Genomic DNA, 15484 nt, shown 5'->3' with positions numbered 1-15484 from the left:
CCTTGCTCCCCTCCCCTCCCCTCCTCTCCTATCCTCTCCTCCAATCCCCTCCTCTCCTCTCCACCCCTCTCCTCTCGTCTCCCCATCCTCTTGTCTCATCTTCCCCCTCCTCTCCTCTCCTCTCTTCTCATCCCCCTCTTCTCCTATCCCCTCCCCTCCTCTCCTCCCTCCCCTCTGCTGGTCCCTCCCCTCCTTGCAGGCTACTTGCCATTCAGTTCAGGCAGGCTGCCGACTGCATTCCTCTCGCCATGTGCTACTGTTACTGCTGCAGCACCACTGCTATACCTCCTCATGTCTCTCTATGTCTCTCTATGTCTCTCTTGCTCTGTCTGTGTGTCTGTGTATTTGTCTGTCTGTCTGTTTGTCTGTCTGTCTCTCTCTCTTTCTATCTCTTGTCGACCAATTTCTTAGGCCTTTTTTTCTCTGGCTATCTACCACTCCTCTCTCTACCTCCCCCTTCTCTATATTTTCTTCCTCTACTCTATCTCTCTCTGTCTCTCTCTGTCTCTGTCTCTCTCCGTTCATCTGCCTCTCTCCTCCATGCTCTATGTCTCCCATCTCCCTGTCTCCCCCTCTCTCTCTAATGTTCTCCTATCAAGGGCTGGCTCCACCACGCTGCTCTCCACCCACCTGTCTGTCTTCTGTCTGAAGCAATGCCCTTGTTGAAGCGTGTGTTGGAGTCCATCACCCCGCCCCCCCCCAGGGTTTCTACTTATAAAGACACCCCATTATGTTGTTGGACTGGAAGCCAGGGACGTCTTGTGTGTTCCAGGAGGTAGACGGATAACTTAGCGTCACATCATTCACCCTGCTAATCTGTCAGAGCATTTGTTCAATGATCTACGTATCCTCTTGTCTTTTGTGTTCCCGTGTCTGGCTTCCTGACGTCTTCTGTGTTCTTCAGGCGGTCAAGCTCGGTTTGTTCAGCTTTGTTTTTTCCTTTTCAATACTCCAACACGTCACTCATTGGCCTTCATGTGTCCATGTACGGGTTTGTCCTACTTTGGTTCTGTGTCTTTGGCTCCACGGATCCACCAAGCTACATGGATATCAGCATGCACGGCATGCCTATCCCTCCTTCTCTCCACCACTCCAGCCCTCTAACCTTCCACCTCTGCCCGCTCCACCCCTCCGTCCCTGCATTCACCTATCCATCCCGCCATCCCTCCATCCATCAATCTCTCCGTTGGCCCACTCTGCCCCCTCTACTTATCTCCAAGCCTCCTCCACCTCCTCAATACCTCATCCCTCCTCCACCTCTGCATACCTCAGCCCGTATCCACCCATGCATATATCCCTCCCTCCTTGATCGCTGCATATCTCCACCCCTCCAGCCCTCCTTCACCTCTCCATATCTCATTCCCTCCTGCACCTCTGCATATCTCCATCCCTCCTCCACCTCTACATCCCTCCACCCCTCCAGCCCTCCTCCACTTCTCCATATCTCCACCAATCCTCCACCACTCTTTATATCCGTCCCTCCTCCACTTCTGCATATCTCCCTCCCTCCTCCACCTCTGCATATCTCCATACCTCCTCCACCTCTGCATATCTCCCTCCCTCCTCCACCTCTGCATATCTCCATACCTCCTCCACCTCTGCATATCTCCCTCCCTCCTCCACCTCTGCATATCCCCATACCTCCTGCATCTTTGCATATCTCCATCCCTCCTCCACCTTTGCATACATTTTGCAACGTTTATCATAAACGTTGCAGTTTATGATAAACCAGATGCTTTGTCTCACGCCCAACGCGCTTGACCAAGGGACCCTAACAGCTGGTGACAGGGCTTGCCGTCCGTGCTACCCAACCAGTGTAATGACAGCCACAGCAGCGGTCTTAAGCGAACAGACTTAGCACTTAGACATGAAGAGGGGTGCGCTGGAGGCTATAGGCCCACGCGTCCCTTCGCCTGATTCCTAGTGACAGGAGAATGCCAGGCTTAAAAAACAACGTCATTAGATACCGTGGGCAGCAGCAGCCATGTGGGGGGCACAGGAGACCAGGAGAGCCACACGCACCACATGCCTCGTGTGTGTGTGTCTGTCTGTGTCTGTGTGTCTTTGTATGTGTGCGTGTCACTGGGATGTGAATACATTCCGGTTCCAATGTAAATATTTCCCATACGCCGAACAAAACCTCAGCTCCCCCTTGTCACTGAACATACCAAAGAATTGATGGAGGATTTTACAATCGCATATCTTTAAGAATGCTCACTAGCCCTTCTGCCACACATAACGCGATGCCTACATGGCGACAACGCCTTAACCACAACTCTCCACACACATCTAAGAGGACAGCTGCTAATGGTTCCAGTGGCTGGGTGTGCAGCCGCCCGCATCAGAATGTCCTTCCTCCCCTCCACCCTCGCTATCCTGTAATCAAAGCAGCCGATAACCAGCACAGCACCTCTTTAAGTTCCACTTAATGAGCCTCAGTGAGAGCTGCTCATCCATGGCACTGCCGATGGAAGAGACCGCCTTATCTTAATGAGCATCCAGCTCCCCATTATCTAACACTAACCCTAGCAACTTGTTACCGCTATCATGACCACCTATCCTCTTGACTGGCTCCCCTCACTCTCTCTCTCTCTCTCTCTCTCTTTCTCTCTCTCTCTCTCTCTCTCTCTCTCTCTCTCTCATTTCCTCTCACTCACTCTCACTCTGTCTGTCTGTCTGTCTCTCTGTCTGTGTGTCTTTCCTCCCCTCTCTACGACCTGGCCCTCTTGATTTTCCCCCCTGATAGTTTAGCTGTGGGACAATAATTGCTGCACCCCATTCCTGGCTAATTTAATTGACAGGGAGGGGAATTGATACCTTGTACAAATGTTTATCTCCAGAAGCCATGGGAGTGACTGCTTAACGCCTGACACCATAATGGCCTCCACCACTCACACCACTGCCTCTCGTTTGTAATATTGCAGCACGTCCCTTTGATTTGTCATCTCGCGAACCATGAGTCCCTATTTATTATCAGTTCCCTCTTAAGCTTCCAGTGACTTCCATTGTTGCGACTCTTCTCTGGGATTTTTCTGTGTGATCCCTGCTTATCTCGTACAGCCCGGGCACTTATTGATCCTCGCGTTTGGAACCAACCGGTCTCTTCGCTTTTAACCCTGAAGGAATGAATGTATCAGACCGCTTCTCTGTCCATTATCCATCTTTAACAGATTACATCTTTCTTAACATTTTATCGGTTCGTTATTCCTTTTTTTCATTTTATTTTGCAAAACCACTTAGCAACGGCACAGAAGGCGGATCAAAAACATAAATGATTTTCTTTTTCTCCCAGTTTTTAAACCTTTTTTATCGTTTGACCAAACTTCAAATCTCTCAGACCTTCGCTGAGAGACCTTTGCTGACCTTTTGCATGCATTAACACAGGTAAAACTGTGGCGGTAGTTTCATCGGAAACACTAAAGTCTCACACCTTAGAAAGAAAAAGTAAAAACCACCGACCAAGACGACCCTAAAACATATTACCGGGGGGGGGGAGGGGTGGCACCACACACACGTCTTCACTGACACGCTCGTTACCTGGGGGTCTGAGGTTGGCCAAGATACACCCAAGCAATTTAGCGCTGCAATGCACCACTCTACTACCATAACTGGCTATCAGAGGGGGGGCCTCTGGGGATCCATGCTGCGGCTGACAGCTGTTCCCCCAGCAGCGTGTCTCCCCTCTCCCCCCGTTCCCCAGGGTCCACAGAGTGGCTTAGAATAACTCCACAATTACTGCTGCTATTACCCTCTGCGCTGGCTACTTACTTACGGCCACGCAGGCTCCTCTCTCTCCTGTTTGGCTGGCGAATAAGTGGTCACAAGGGGGGGTGTGGGAGCTAATGGAGTAGGCCGTTGGGATGGTAGGGGGAGCCTCCGTTCCCCAGTGTTCCGGCTCGCCTCAGAACCCTCCAGATGAGTCTTATCTGACGTTACCGCAAAACAAGCAGTGACGTCTTGCGACATACAGTACAGGGACTTTCAACCACATCCGCCTTTATGTCCAGCCTCTCTCTCTCTCTCTCTCTCTCTCTCTCTCTCTCTCTCTCTCTCTCTGTCTATCTCTCTCTTTCTCTCTCCCTCTTTCTCTCTGCCTCTGTCTCTCTCTCTCTCTCTCTCTCTCTCTCTCAATCTCTCTCTCTGTCTCTCTCTCTCTCTCTCTCCCTCTCTCTCTCTCTCTCTCCCTCCAAACTCCCTCTGTTTGTCTATGAGTCTCCCTCCAGTCTTCTGCACACAGGCAGAGTCTGTGTTTGATTCCCGGGACCTGTGGGGCGGGGCCATGCAGGGATGTTGTCCCGCTTCACCGGCCCCAAGGGGCCCGCTCTCTTCTCCTCTCCGCCGTGGATCAGAGTGGAGACAGAGGCATCCATGTGCACAGCTCCCAAACACAGAGTGTTCATTGTTTGATAGAACGAATAATACATCAGAGAAATAATCATCATAACAGAGTGAGGAGGGGGGGGCTCTCCTCCAGGGCGTGTTGAAATCATGAAATCCATACTTGCCCGTAATTAAAGATTAGAGAAAAAGGCTGTGTTTCACTGGTGACTGTGAAGCACATATACATGATTAAACGGGTACTATGAAGAGGGGATAAAGACAAGGTCAGGTTCCGAACCGGCCCGCATTAGCCAGCGTGTTGTCTGTCCACCTCAGGCCCGGACCCAGTGTGTTCAGTATTCATTATCAATACGTCTTATCTGCGTCCCTCAGGAGTTTGGCGCTCCCTCATAACATCAGCGGCTCCTAGTGATTGCAAGAAGTAGGAATCAGTAGGCCGGGTGTTTTTTTGTTTTCATGAGTTCTAATTTATTTCTCTTTGTAAACACAAGGTCTCCACAGTGTTATCGTTAGGGCACTTTGTATTCTGGCTGTTGGCATGCTGTAATCCAATGTCTCCCCCGGCCCCTAAATAACATATTTGCATGAGAGTCTCCAGGCAGCACTGTGACTAATGTTGTCATATCCTCTGTGTGTGTGTGTGTGTGTGTGGGGGGGGGGCTGTATTTGCATGTGTGCCTGTTTTGCGCTTGCATGCATGTTTTGCACACGATGAGAGTGCACCCGGTGTGTGAAAAGCGGCATAATTCTCCTCTGCTTTTTTCTGTGTCTCCTTGAGGAAAAAAAAAACAGTGGCGTTGGGAGAAATCTATTCCGAGAGGCTTTTTGCATGACTCTGAAAACGAGCTCGGTCCTCTCCTCGCACACTCTTGGCCAGCTAGCCGCCAGTGCAGTGCCTTGCTGCGCTGACAAGCCAGCTAGCAGGCGATGCTACGCTGACACCGGCAGTGCTCCGCTGACACCGCCGCGCGCATTCGCCTGTCTGATTACAGCCCCGGTAGCTTGTTAAAATCCATTCCTATGGATATGCTCTCTCAACGTAAATGCTTACATTGCTTAATTGCTGTCAGTGGCAGGGGGGGGCAGGAGCTGACTGACTGCAGCAGCACGAGGCTAGGAGACAAACGACCTTATCCTAATGCTTAACATATATATGGTGGAAAATCCATGCTATATGGGCCCTGACCAAGGACAACGCGGCAATGTGTTACACCGAATGGGTATCATATCTGCTTTTATGGCCGCGGGCACTTTTCATGAAACGACGCTCTCCCAAGTCAGGTGACCTTGACTAAGTATGTACACAGCAGAATCCCCCGGGGCCCCGCAGCCTTCCCCGTCGAGCCGGGGCCAACCGGTAATCTGTGTCCCTGCCACGGTGTGTCGGATCCCAAACAAGGGTGCAATGAGCTACCGAAAAAACACAGTTTATGTACTGTAGATCCTGTCGCCTTGCCCCTTGAATACAATGACAAACGGCATGGCAACCATATCTCTCTCGCTTCCCTGTTATAAAATGTGTGTCAGGTAAAGGAAAAGGGGGTGACAGGATATTAGCACGGAAATAGGCAGAGGCAGAATGTGATTTGATTCTGGGACCAACCGTGCTAGCCGGGGGTGGGTGATGGCATGCTATATGCTTTACATGGGTTGAAAATGAAATAAAACGTAGGGTTATATTCCATCTGAAGATGAAATCAAATATATTACATTTTGATTAAAAGAAAATGAACAACAAACTATTGTTGTTACATGTCGGGGCATTCAAACTTGTAAGGGGGAAGAAGGTGAGAATGTGGCGTTATGTGTCAATCTGTTATTTGTTTGAAATGTTGTATTTTATTCACAGACTCCTGTCTGTTGTGAGACTCATTTGGCTCCTCCCAAAAACCACTCCTTATGAAAACGACAGAACTAACTTAATCGTCTGTCAAGTCAAAGGCTAAATTTACAGTCTAGGGGTCCATAAATCAATAAAATAGGATATCCACTATTAATATCTTGGATTGTTTGGCTGAATGATGATCCTGTTTGTCCATTACGGGCCACAGTATGTTGTGTGCGTATTCATGGCACTGCCAGTGCGCATGCCCAGCAGCGTCATTGAGCCCATGCTCACTGTTGGCCTGGTAACCTGGTCTCCGTTCTAAATAAAGCAGATGTGACTTAAGACTGTGTGATCATTCACACACACACACACACACACACACACACACACAAGGAGGAAGATATTTATACAATCGGTGTATATATATATATATATATATATATTTGTATTGCAGATCTACAGAAGCCATCTAAATGACTTATTTTGGATTAAAAACTGCAGATTTAGCTGAAGGTTTACATGCCATGACGTGAAGAACTATATGAGCTAGCATGCTGAATGACCTCTGCTTTACTATCAAGAAAATATGTTTACAAAGAGGGAGATTGTGTCTCTCATAAGATGTATGTTCGTATTCAAAGGGAGCCAAAATTCATCATTCATTTCTGATACGAGCGTATATTCGGAAAGAGTCCGGAAATTACTCAATGTGGAGTGGTTTAGTGCATCTGCTTGGGTTGAAAAATGAATGGATAATTAAATCAATAAAGCCATTCATTTGGCTTCCCTATTAAGTGCCCTTAATGGAAGTTTTGAGTGTAAGCGAATGAAGGAACCTCGGATAGGACAAACAATTGTTTTGCTGGGATATTCCTTTATGATTTTCAGGGCTGAAGACAGAGTTACATGTGTTATCTATGATTGTATTGAGTCAACAAACTACAATTCCCTGATATCTTCTCTCGTAGTGTCTGTATCTTTGGAACTTTCTAGTAATAAGTTGTTTTTTAGTTTCTGCTCCGTTTGGTTCAGCCTGATCATGCATAATTACTCGCTCGAAGTGGTTGCACCAAATGTGAATATGGCTGTGTTTCTTACCGCTCATCAAAATAACTGTGCCTGTAACCTAGCAACAGTTGTGTCCGTTGATTGTCAACAAGGCAGTTTCACCGTGTGTCACAAAATAAAAATAAATAAATAAATAAATAATAATAATAATATGTTTGCACTAAGTGAGTCGTTTTGGACCTGTTTACACAAGAGAAATACTTTTTTTTATGTTGAACGATTTGCGTGTTACATATGCATGTGTTCTTATCGCTGTGCTGCCACACTGGGAACATTCCAGAGTGAGATGTTCAGTTTCAGTTTCAAAATGGCTTGCTTGAAATCCTATCAAGAACCCGATGCTATTGTGGTCTCTTTTTTCCTTTTTCTTCACTGTGCTGAGCTGAGCGCTGGACACACAGCCCGCTGTGTTTAGAGGCCATTAGGATGAAACCAGATCATTAAGGGTTAAGGTTAGCCATGAAGCAACTGGTTTAAATGAGGCTGTAATACCCTGGCTTCGATCATATATGGGCTAAGACAAACGCTGCACACTGGGCTCATTTATATGGTTAACATAGCTCCTTGATCACTTTGTCTTCATTGATGTCATACTATTGATGATAATATATATACCGTATATATAATCCATTGTGGTTTGTGTGGAAGTGTTTTCCTTGAAGCTAGGCTGTACTAGGATGTGGTGAAATGGTATTTAAAAACATAAATAATATTTTTCCGTTATGATATTTTATCCTAACCATAGCACTCGGATACAATGATTTATGCCTTAAATGGATGTAATACTCATGTTATGCATCATCATAAACATCAATTCCATTGGCTTATCGAGCCAGTTGCCGTAAATGGCCGCTAAATGCGTTCAAGTGCCAAGTGCACCTTTCTCACAAGTATGTGGTAATGTCACACACGACTCTCACACCGCACTTCTTCAGTTTACCCAATTAGCATGGTGCAGGCATGTGGTTGTTGTTCAATTTATGCCACAGCAGGTGCCAGTGGAGTAAATAGTGCTTAGCGCTGACGGTAAGTGTGAGGGGTGGGCTAGGATTAGGATCTAAGCGGCTACAGGTCGAGTGGCGGAGAGAGGAGGAGGGAAGGGAGGAGAGAGAGGAGGGGGGAGGGGAGAGGAGGCAATGAAGCAAAGCCTTAATTATTTCTTAACAAGCAGAAGTCATTGTGCCAACGTGTACCCTGCTCTTTTAGAGAACGCGTTGCCAGCACAGAGACATTGAGATGTGTAACAATTACAAACCCATGATATATAAAACCTTGGTGCTAGCTTACATGGTGCTGGCTGGGTTTCTTTCCTCTTTATTCAAGCCCATAAACGTAAATGGGTTTCTGTTGCTTTTATCATGAGTCCAGACCAGTGTGGACACGTTTGGGCGTTGTTTGAACCCAATCTTCCAGTGACCTACTGGCGAGAGGGAACAATTCCTTGTGCAATCAAACGTTTATCGATCGTACAGGGAAGTGGCCTTTGTGTTTAAGGGTAGTAGAAATTAGTGAAGGATTTTGGTCCTCAATGTTTAACGTAATTGTTGAAATGTTGCACGGTGCATTAGCCAATTCATACCACTCTTTTTCAGTGAACAACTCCTTCGCTTGAGTTGGTTTGGCTGTGTACCAATGACTTCCATGTGGTGTTAGTGTATTATAATAATGATTGCATACTTCCAATAAACAGGGTAAGAAAAGGAGGATTTTACCTATTTTTTATATACATTCTCCTGGAATCCATTTCATTAATCAGCACTGGGTCGCTGCAGGGACAATGTTTGTTATCCAAACACATTCTGAAGCAATTGGTTCAGCAGCAAAGCAACCGTTTGCTGGCGCGCCCTTGGTGTGTTGATGTCTCTGTTCCGTCCGCTGCTTTGCGTTCCCATGTCTTTTCATCTGCCCTCTACTTTAACTCGTATGACAAACCCAGACTTCTTCCAAAGTGGGCAGAATTACAGGGATGTGTTCCTGTTTGTGTCGGGGGGGGGGGTCAAGGCCCCCCTGGTGAACGCCCCACGGTCCCTGAACGGGAGGTAACGGCCCTGTTTTCCCTCCTGTGCCCACAGACTGGAAGGAAGGAGAAAGGTGACCCGCTGAACTCAGCTATTGACAAGATGACGAAGAAGACCCGGGACCTGCGTCGACAGGTGAGCCTTGCGTGACATCCCGCCACCACTACACATCAGCCTGCTCCTCGAGCGCTGTCTACCTCTTCACCTCGACCGCAGCAACAACAGCGCCGCATCGCTTAACAATCAGCGTTCACAGGCTATGAGTCGTCCTCAGCTTATTGTACGCTGAGTGTCCGCCGTCGTTCCAAGTGAGACGGTGAACGTGCGTCGACTCACTCTTCAAGTTATTGATTGCAGCTCAATTGACATCATCAATAGCTGCTATTGATAACACGAGTAGCAGATTTATTATAGCAGTACCATTCTAAACAGCAGTGGCTGATCTATAGCTTTAATTTTCCTTTCCTTAATCAGAAACCTTTCTGCATGAAATATCTAAAATCAGCTAGAACTATGTTGTATATTTTGTTGAGTTGTATACTTAAATTACCACTATTTCCAACAATGTTCAAACCCAGATAAATTCATTGTTTTATTCACAGTATCGATACATTTGTTCAAAGGTCAATGGCGTCATACGCCCTTTAACCCCTTACTTCTGGGGAAACAGTAATCCATTTATCAATATATTCAATTTCAATATCGATCTAACTAATACGATTTGCTACTTCGACAAGTGGCTCATACCGGCAAACAAGCTAACGCAGTATTTCACACACATAGAGTGTACTTTATATTTTTTATCCTTAGAAGAGAACGACGCCATCTGTGATTAATAGCCTTGCCCATACATTGAATTATAGGTCAAATCGTATTTCATTGGAAAGCTGCATGCAACACATTGTTTCACGCTGGCTCTCTCTCTCACTAACATACTGATAAAAGACCGTCTGTGAATAACCCGCTCATATAGTTATAGTATGATTGCTTTGACCACGGATGGCAGCCAATTCCCCATGTAACATTAACCACAGCTGTTGGCATAGTGAACTCATCTAATAGTAAATTACCAAGTGAACGTTATGTTACCCCGGGACTATTATTAGAATGAAATGACATAAAGTGACTAAAACTAACACAATTTTAATACAATATGTCGTCCGTGAACAGGATTCCTGTCTGAGTTACATCAGATCCATTTTCACAACAACCCCCATGATCCCACGTTAGTTCCCAGTGTCATCAAACTACGTATTTTGCCATTCAGCACTAGTCTGCAATGGTAACACAACAAGTAGATGATCTCTTAAACTTTAAATTTGTTTTTCATTATAATAACAGGAAATGTTGATCGTGACAGAAAGAAACTATTGTTATGCGACATAATACGAGCAAGCTCATGCTGTATCCTTGAAGAATTAGCACTGCATGCACGCAATATTGCATTTTATCCATCGCACAAATAACTCCTTTGTGGGCTGAACGGGCACAACGAGACAGTTACATGAATGCAGATCCAAAGTCTCCCCCATCAATTCCTCAGAGAAAGTCAGGCTTCAAACCGGCCTCTCTTGTTCGGCACAGAGGGGTCGTTCGCCAGTGGAAGCGCTCTCCCCAAACAGAACAGCGGCGTGCGCCCCCCTCTGAACACCACACAGAGCCGGAGAGGATCATTCCGGATGGGAGGGCAGGACAAGAGCCTCCCGCTGGGCCTAAGGGGCTGCGGCACCGGCATCAGTCAGACAGCACTCTGGCAGGATGCTGTACTGACTGGGAGGCGGGGCTTGACAGCGTGGGGGTCCCCCGAGCACTCGGAGACAGGCAGGAATCAACCGGCGTTGTGATATTGTAATCATGTCAACCAGTTAGGAGTTAGGCGAGGCAGATGGGTTGAGTATGGAGCCCCCCCCCCCCCCCCCCAAAAAAAAAGATGGAGATCAGATGCAAGCTGGGTGACCTTGATGATGTCACCGCCAAGGAGCTTTCTCTTTGTCGTCGCCGTTGTTGCTGTTGATGCTGCTGTTATTGTTGTTGTTGTTGTTGTTGTTGTTGGGGAGCACACAGGAGGTACAACACAGCACAAGCCCAGCTCCAGGCATGCAATGCATCCACGGGGGTGAAAATCAATTCTCTATGCGCCCTGACTCATAGCCACCACAACAATGGCTGCACTGCTCAGTAGTAACAAACGAAGGCAGCCACAACAGGACTGCACAGGAAGATGGGGTACCTGCGAGAGGTTGAACCGACAGAAATTAAATGAATTAATTAGGAGGGCGGGGATGGGGGGAAATGCAAATCCACGACCAAGGAACATACACATAAACAAAGACGATGAGAAGAGGAGAAAAGAGGAGGATTTAGCAGTCAAAAGACCAGGGAACTTTTAATCGTTCTTAGACATTTATGTCTTTATTCATCGAAGTGTTGCAGCGGGGAAGCGCTCATGACGTAAACCTCTTGGCTCTTTGGATCCGTAAAGTGTTTTAAAGGAAATGAAAAGGGGTTGATGGTCTTGATTTACTCGTGTAAGTCAGCCGTGATTCCGTTCCACCGGTAACATGTTTCCCCTGCGTTTCACTCCAGCAGCGCTGGCAGGCCCATATTAACAGCACACTTTAGGTGTCTAGTGTAAAACACAGGTTTAGCCAGACGCTAAGCCCCCGTTCATCAGCAGCAAATACATTCCGATTTTTGTATCAACAGTATTTAAGTGTTAACTAAGAACATTCAATATTTGACAACTAATGAGGCTATAATTGGGGTGTTTTGTTTTTTATATAGATGATTATGACATGGTAAATGATAGACAGCAGACGGTTTTAGCGTATGCAATTCAACGTTAAGGGGTGCTATTCGTTCCTAGCTACAGATGGAAAAGGATAAAGTAAGAAATACATCATGATTTTGATGACTGAACAGGGGCACTTTAGACATTGCGTGGCATTCACCATTGGTAAATTGGACTACTAAAAGCGAACTATATAATATAATATATTTCTCCCTCTGTGCATTCAAGCACAAGAGATGTTGCTTTGAAATGTGGAGACAGATGCATTGTTACCTAAAGTTTAAATAATACCAAGATTGACAAGTGCCAACATAAGGACACCTTTAGAAATAAGTTAAAGATTGAAATTGAATGAACCAGATGAAAAAGACTAACAGAGTTTGACTAGCGAAGATGCCCATCTCATATTTACATTTACATTTACATTTAGGGCATTTAGCAGACGCTTTTATCCAAAGCGACTTACAATAAGTGCATTTGTTACAATAAGTACATTTGTCATAAGAAGTGAAACAATATATCGCTGTCGGTACAGTAAAGACGTTCATAGAACCAAGTGCAAGTATTACAATCGCTAGGCTAGCCCATTCCCCGTGTAAAGCAGCGATAGCAGCTACTGTAGATGCTACACAATTAAGTACCTTGAATAAGTGCAATGTACAAGTACCCTAACCCTAACGTACAACATTCAATGGTGGCTGTGCATTGGTTTCTATGCAGAGTCGAGATGAACTCATATGATTTTGAAGAGGGAGGAAATCAATGCAGTTGGAAACGTAGGTTTATTAGTTCCTTGCTATGTCACATACAAAGTGTGATTAGACGCATCCGCTCCCTGTAATTAGCTTTCCCCTTGTCGTCATGCCAATACACTAGCTGGAGATGAGCCGTGTGCTTGTCATCCTGTCCTTAATGAATGCATCTGTCAACTGCTCTCCCTGGGCGGCTGTTTGACTGATGGCTGATACCTTAAACCCCTTAGAACATCAATTTACCCTTATATAGCTTTTTTAGGGACATTAAAATCTTCACCATTCACACAATTACTTTGTTGATTAGTACAGCTGTTTTATTTGTATTTTTGGGGTGGGGGGAGCGTCGTCGAAGGAACAGCTGTCACAAAGCCCTCAGCCCTTTGTAAACGCTGCAATCTAATTGGTTTATTCATTAAATATGAATATCCCACCATAATGGACGCGTTCCTCTGTTTATATCTGTAGGCGACGCTGCAGTGCTCGCATACACTATTTACTATTTAACTAATTAGCCATTGAGCAGACGATTTGATCCAACACAATTTGAATTCAGATAGGCCTACACCGTCACCCCAGCCACTAAACAACCCTGTGCCCTGCGTATGACAAAGCTACCCTGATCCCAGTATCATTCATCGTGATTTTCACTCTGTCCGGATTAACCCAGCTGAAGTACTTGAGGGGGGTTTGTGAAAAGCGATGGTCGCAAGATTTCCTTAGAAAATGTATGTTGTTATTTGCTTCCCCTTAACCCCTGTTAAGTTGATTCAAGGCACGGAATTAGCCAGACCTCCCTGTTTGTATTTGGTCCTTGAGATGTTTTAAACTGAAGTGCCATCGCTTTTCACTCCAAAGCCCTTGCCTGCATTTGCTGCCACAGCAAACGTAAAAAAGTGAAAGCACTAACATTTGTATTTCAATGCAGTTTCCTCCATCTATCCGGTGACTCCGCCCTGCCGTTAGAGTAGCGTCAGAATGTAGCCTGACAAGGTGTCAGCCAGGTATTTTATTATAACCCTCAATGGCACATCAAGCCCTTGTGAATGTCTCCCCACTCCCTCCACTGTTATTGATGTTGACGCTAACCTCTGGCTCAGCCCCCCCAAGAGGTAGAGAGACAGTGTGTCTGTGTGTTTGTGTGTGTGTGTGTGTGTGTGTGTGTGTGTGTGTGTGTGTTTGTATGTGTGTGTGTCTGTGTGTGTGTGTGTGTGTGCGTGTGTCTGTGTGTGTGTGTGTGTGTGTGTGTGCGTGTGTGCGTTTGGGTGTGCGCTTGTGTGTGTGTGTGTGTAGGGTGTTTCTATGTGGGTGTGTGTATGTGTGCGTGTGTGTGTGTGTGTGTGTGTGTGTGTGTGTGTGTGTGTGTGTGAAGGGTTCCGCTGCAGGGACTTCTCCGTCTGGTGTAATCCACCCTATCCTCTCTCAGCTGTGTCTCCATATCGCTGCATAGCAATTCACACCAGGCAATGCCGATCATACACAGAGGGATTATGAATGGGCATAATGAAGACACCGTGGTGCACTGTGAATGCATCTACATGTGGAATAGCTGTTGGGGAGGAGGATTATTCCTCATTCCAGACGAAATCGGTGAGATGTGAAGGTTGAATCATTTAAGTGTCCTTATGCTGCATTTGACTTTGTTCTTTGGCATAGCGACTGAACACTTGAAACCTTTTCTCACATTCACACTTCAAAAACCGCAACCGGCGAAATCCTACTCCAAAGATTTTTTAAAATTTGCTCATTATTGCTACTTTTACTTTAACTTGAAGAGCCGACTGATCAATTTTTTTACCCACTTCCAAAGAAACGTATCATGTCCTGTTCTCTCATCAAATAAGTGTGTATAAAATTAATTTCGTCCCCAGGGATACAAACATGTGTTTTTGAACACGTTAATGAACGGCACTGGAAGTAATTCAGCAGGTGGACGGACAGATGCGAAGACAAACCACCTTTCAAAAGACTCTGTTTCATGTTCAAAGGATTCCTTATCAAGGTGTATCGACTTGCCTATTTGTTTGAGTCGCATGACCAATATCAAACAACACTTCTGTGGAGCCACCTCAAACCTGGATTTAAGCTCTCGACATCAAAACTGTTGTACCACAGTGGCTAGGACAGGACACACTGTAGCAATCAACCTGGCCTGCTGCCTTTCTATAAATATAAGGTCATGACTCACTATGAATGCTAAAGACATCGTCCCGGCTGTGAACGAGGACACCCATAATAAAACAAAGTGCCGATCTTAAAAGACCCCCTCTGACTGCCTCAGGTTCATGCGGTTTGTTTGTCCGTTAAACCAAATCACTTGTTTAGGTATTTGGACTCCCCATAATAACTGTTAATGTGGCAGTAGATGCACATGAACATAGCATTAAAAGTCTAGCATTTAATAGTTCAATAAGTTAATTGGACACAAATAAACTTTTTATGAAGAAAAAACGAATAGGCGTTATGTTGGTAGAAGACACTATATAATTAAAAAGGTTAATAGGAAAATACTGTAGGGCAGATTAATTAAACCAGACTTTCAGCGATCAGCGTCAGTGAACATAAATGTATGTATAATTGTATTCATCCAATCATATGGACTGGGTGAAGTTTCTAAAGTTTATAATTATTAACTTTGCATGTTATGAATTCAAATATAACTCCTATCTGCCTATCCCTGGAAGAA

At 45.6% G+C, this 15484-nt stretch overlaps 1 protein-coding gene across 3 annotated transcripts in view; it reads left to right on the top strand.

Moving 5' to 3' along the window:
• Positions 1 to 15484, top strand: part of ctnna2 (catenin (cadherin-associated protein), alpha 2) — a gene marked incomplete at both ends in the record, with an annotated part of 254093 nt that overhangs the window by 171979 nt on the left and 66630 nt on the right. For all 3 annotated transcript variants that reach the window (XM_079758937.1, XM_079758938.1, XM_079758936.1), the window contains one exon: positions 9310 to 9390. In XM_079758937.1, the coding sequence (XP_079615063.1) occupies positions 9310 to 9390 (81 nt within the window). The remainder of the gene's footprint in view (positions 1 to 9309; positions 9391 to 15484) is intronic.

The sequence above is a fragment of the Pollachius pollachius genome (assembly GCF_949987615.1).
Source record: "Pollachius pollachius genome assembly, chromosome: 2".
Classification (NCBI taxonomy): Eukaryota; Metazoa; Chordata; class Actinopteri; order Gadiformes; family Gadidae; genus Pollachius; species Pollachius pollachius.
This window is presented reverse-complemented; position numbering and strand designations above follow the sequence as displayed.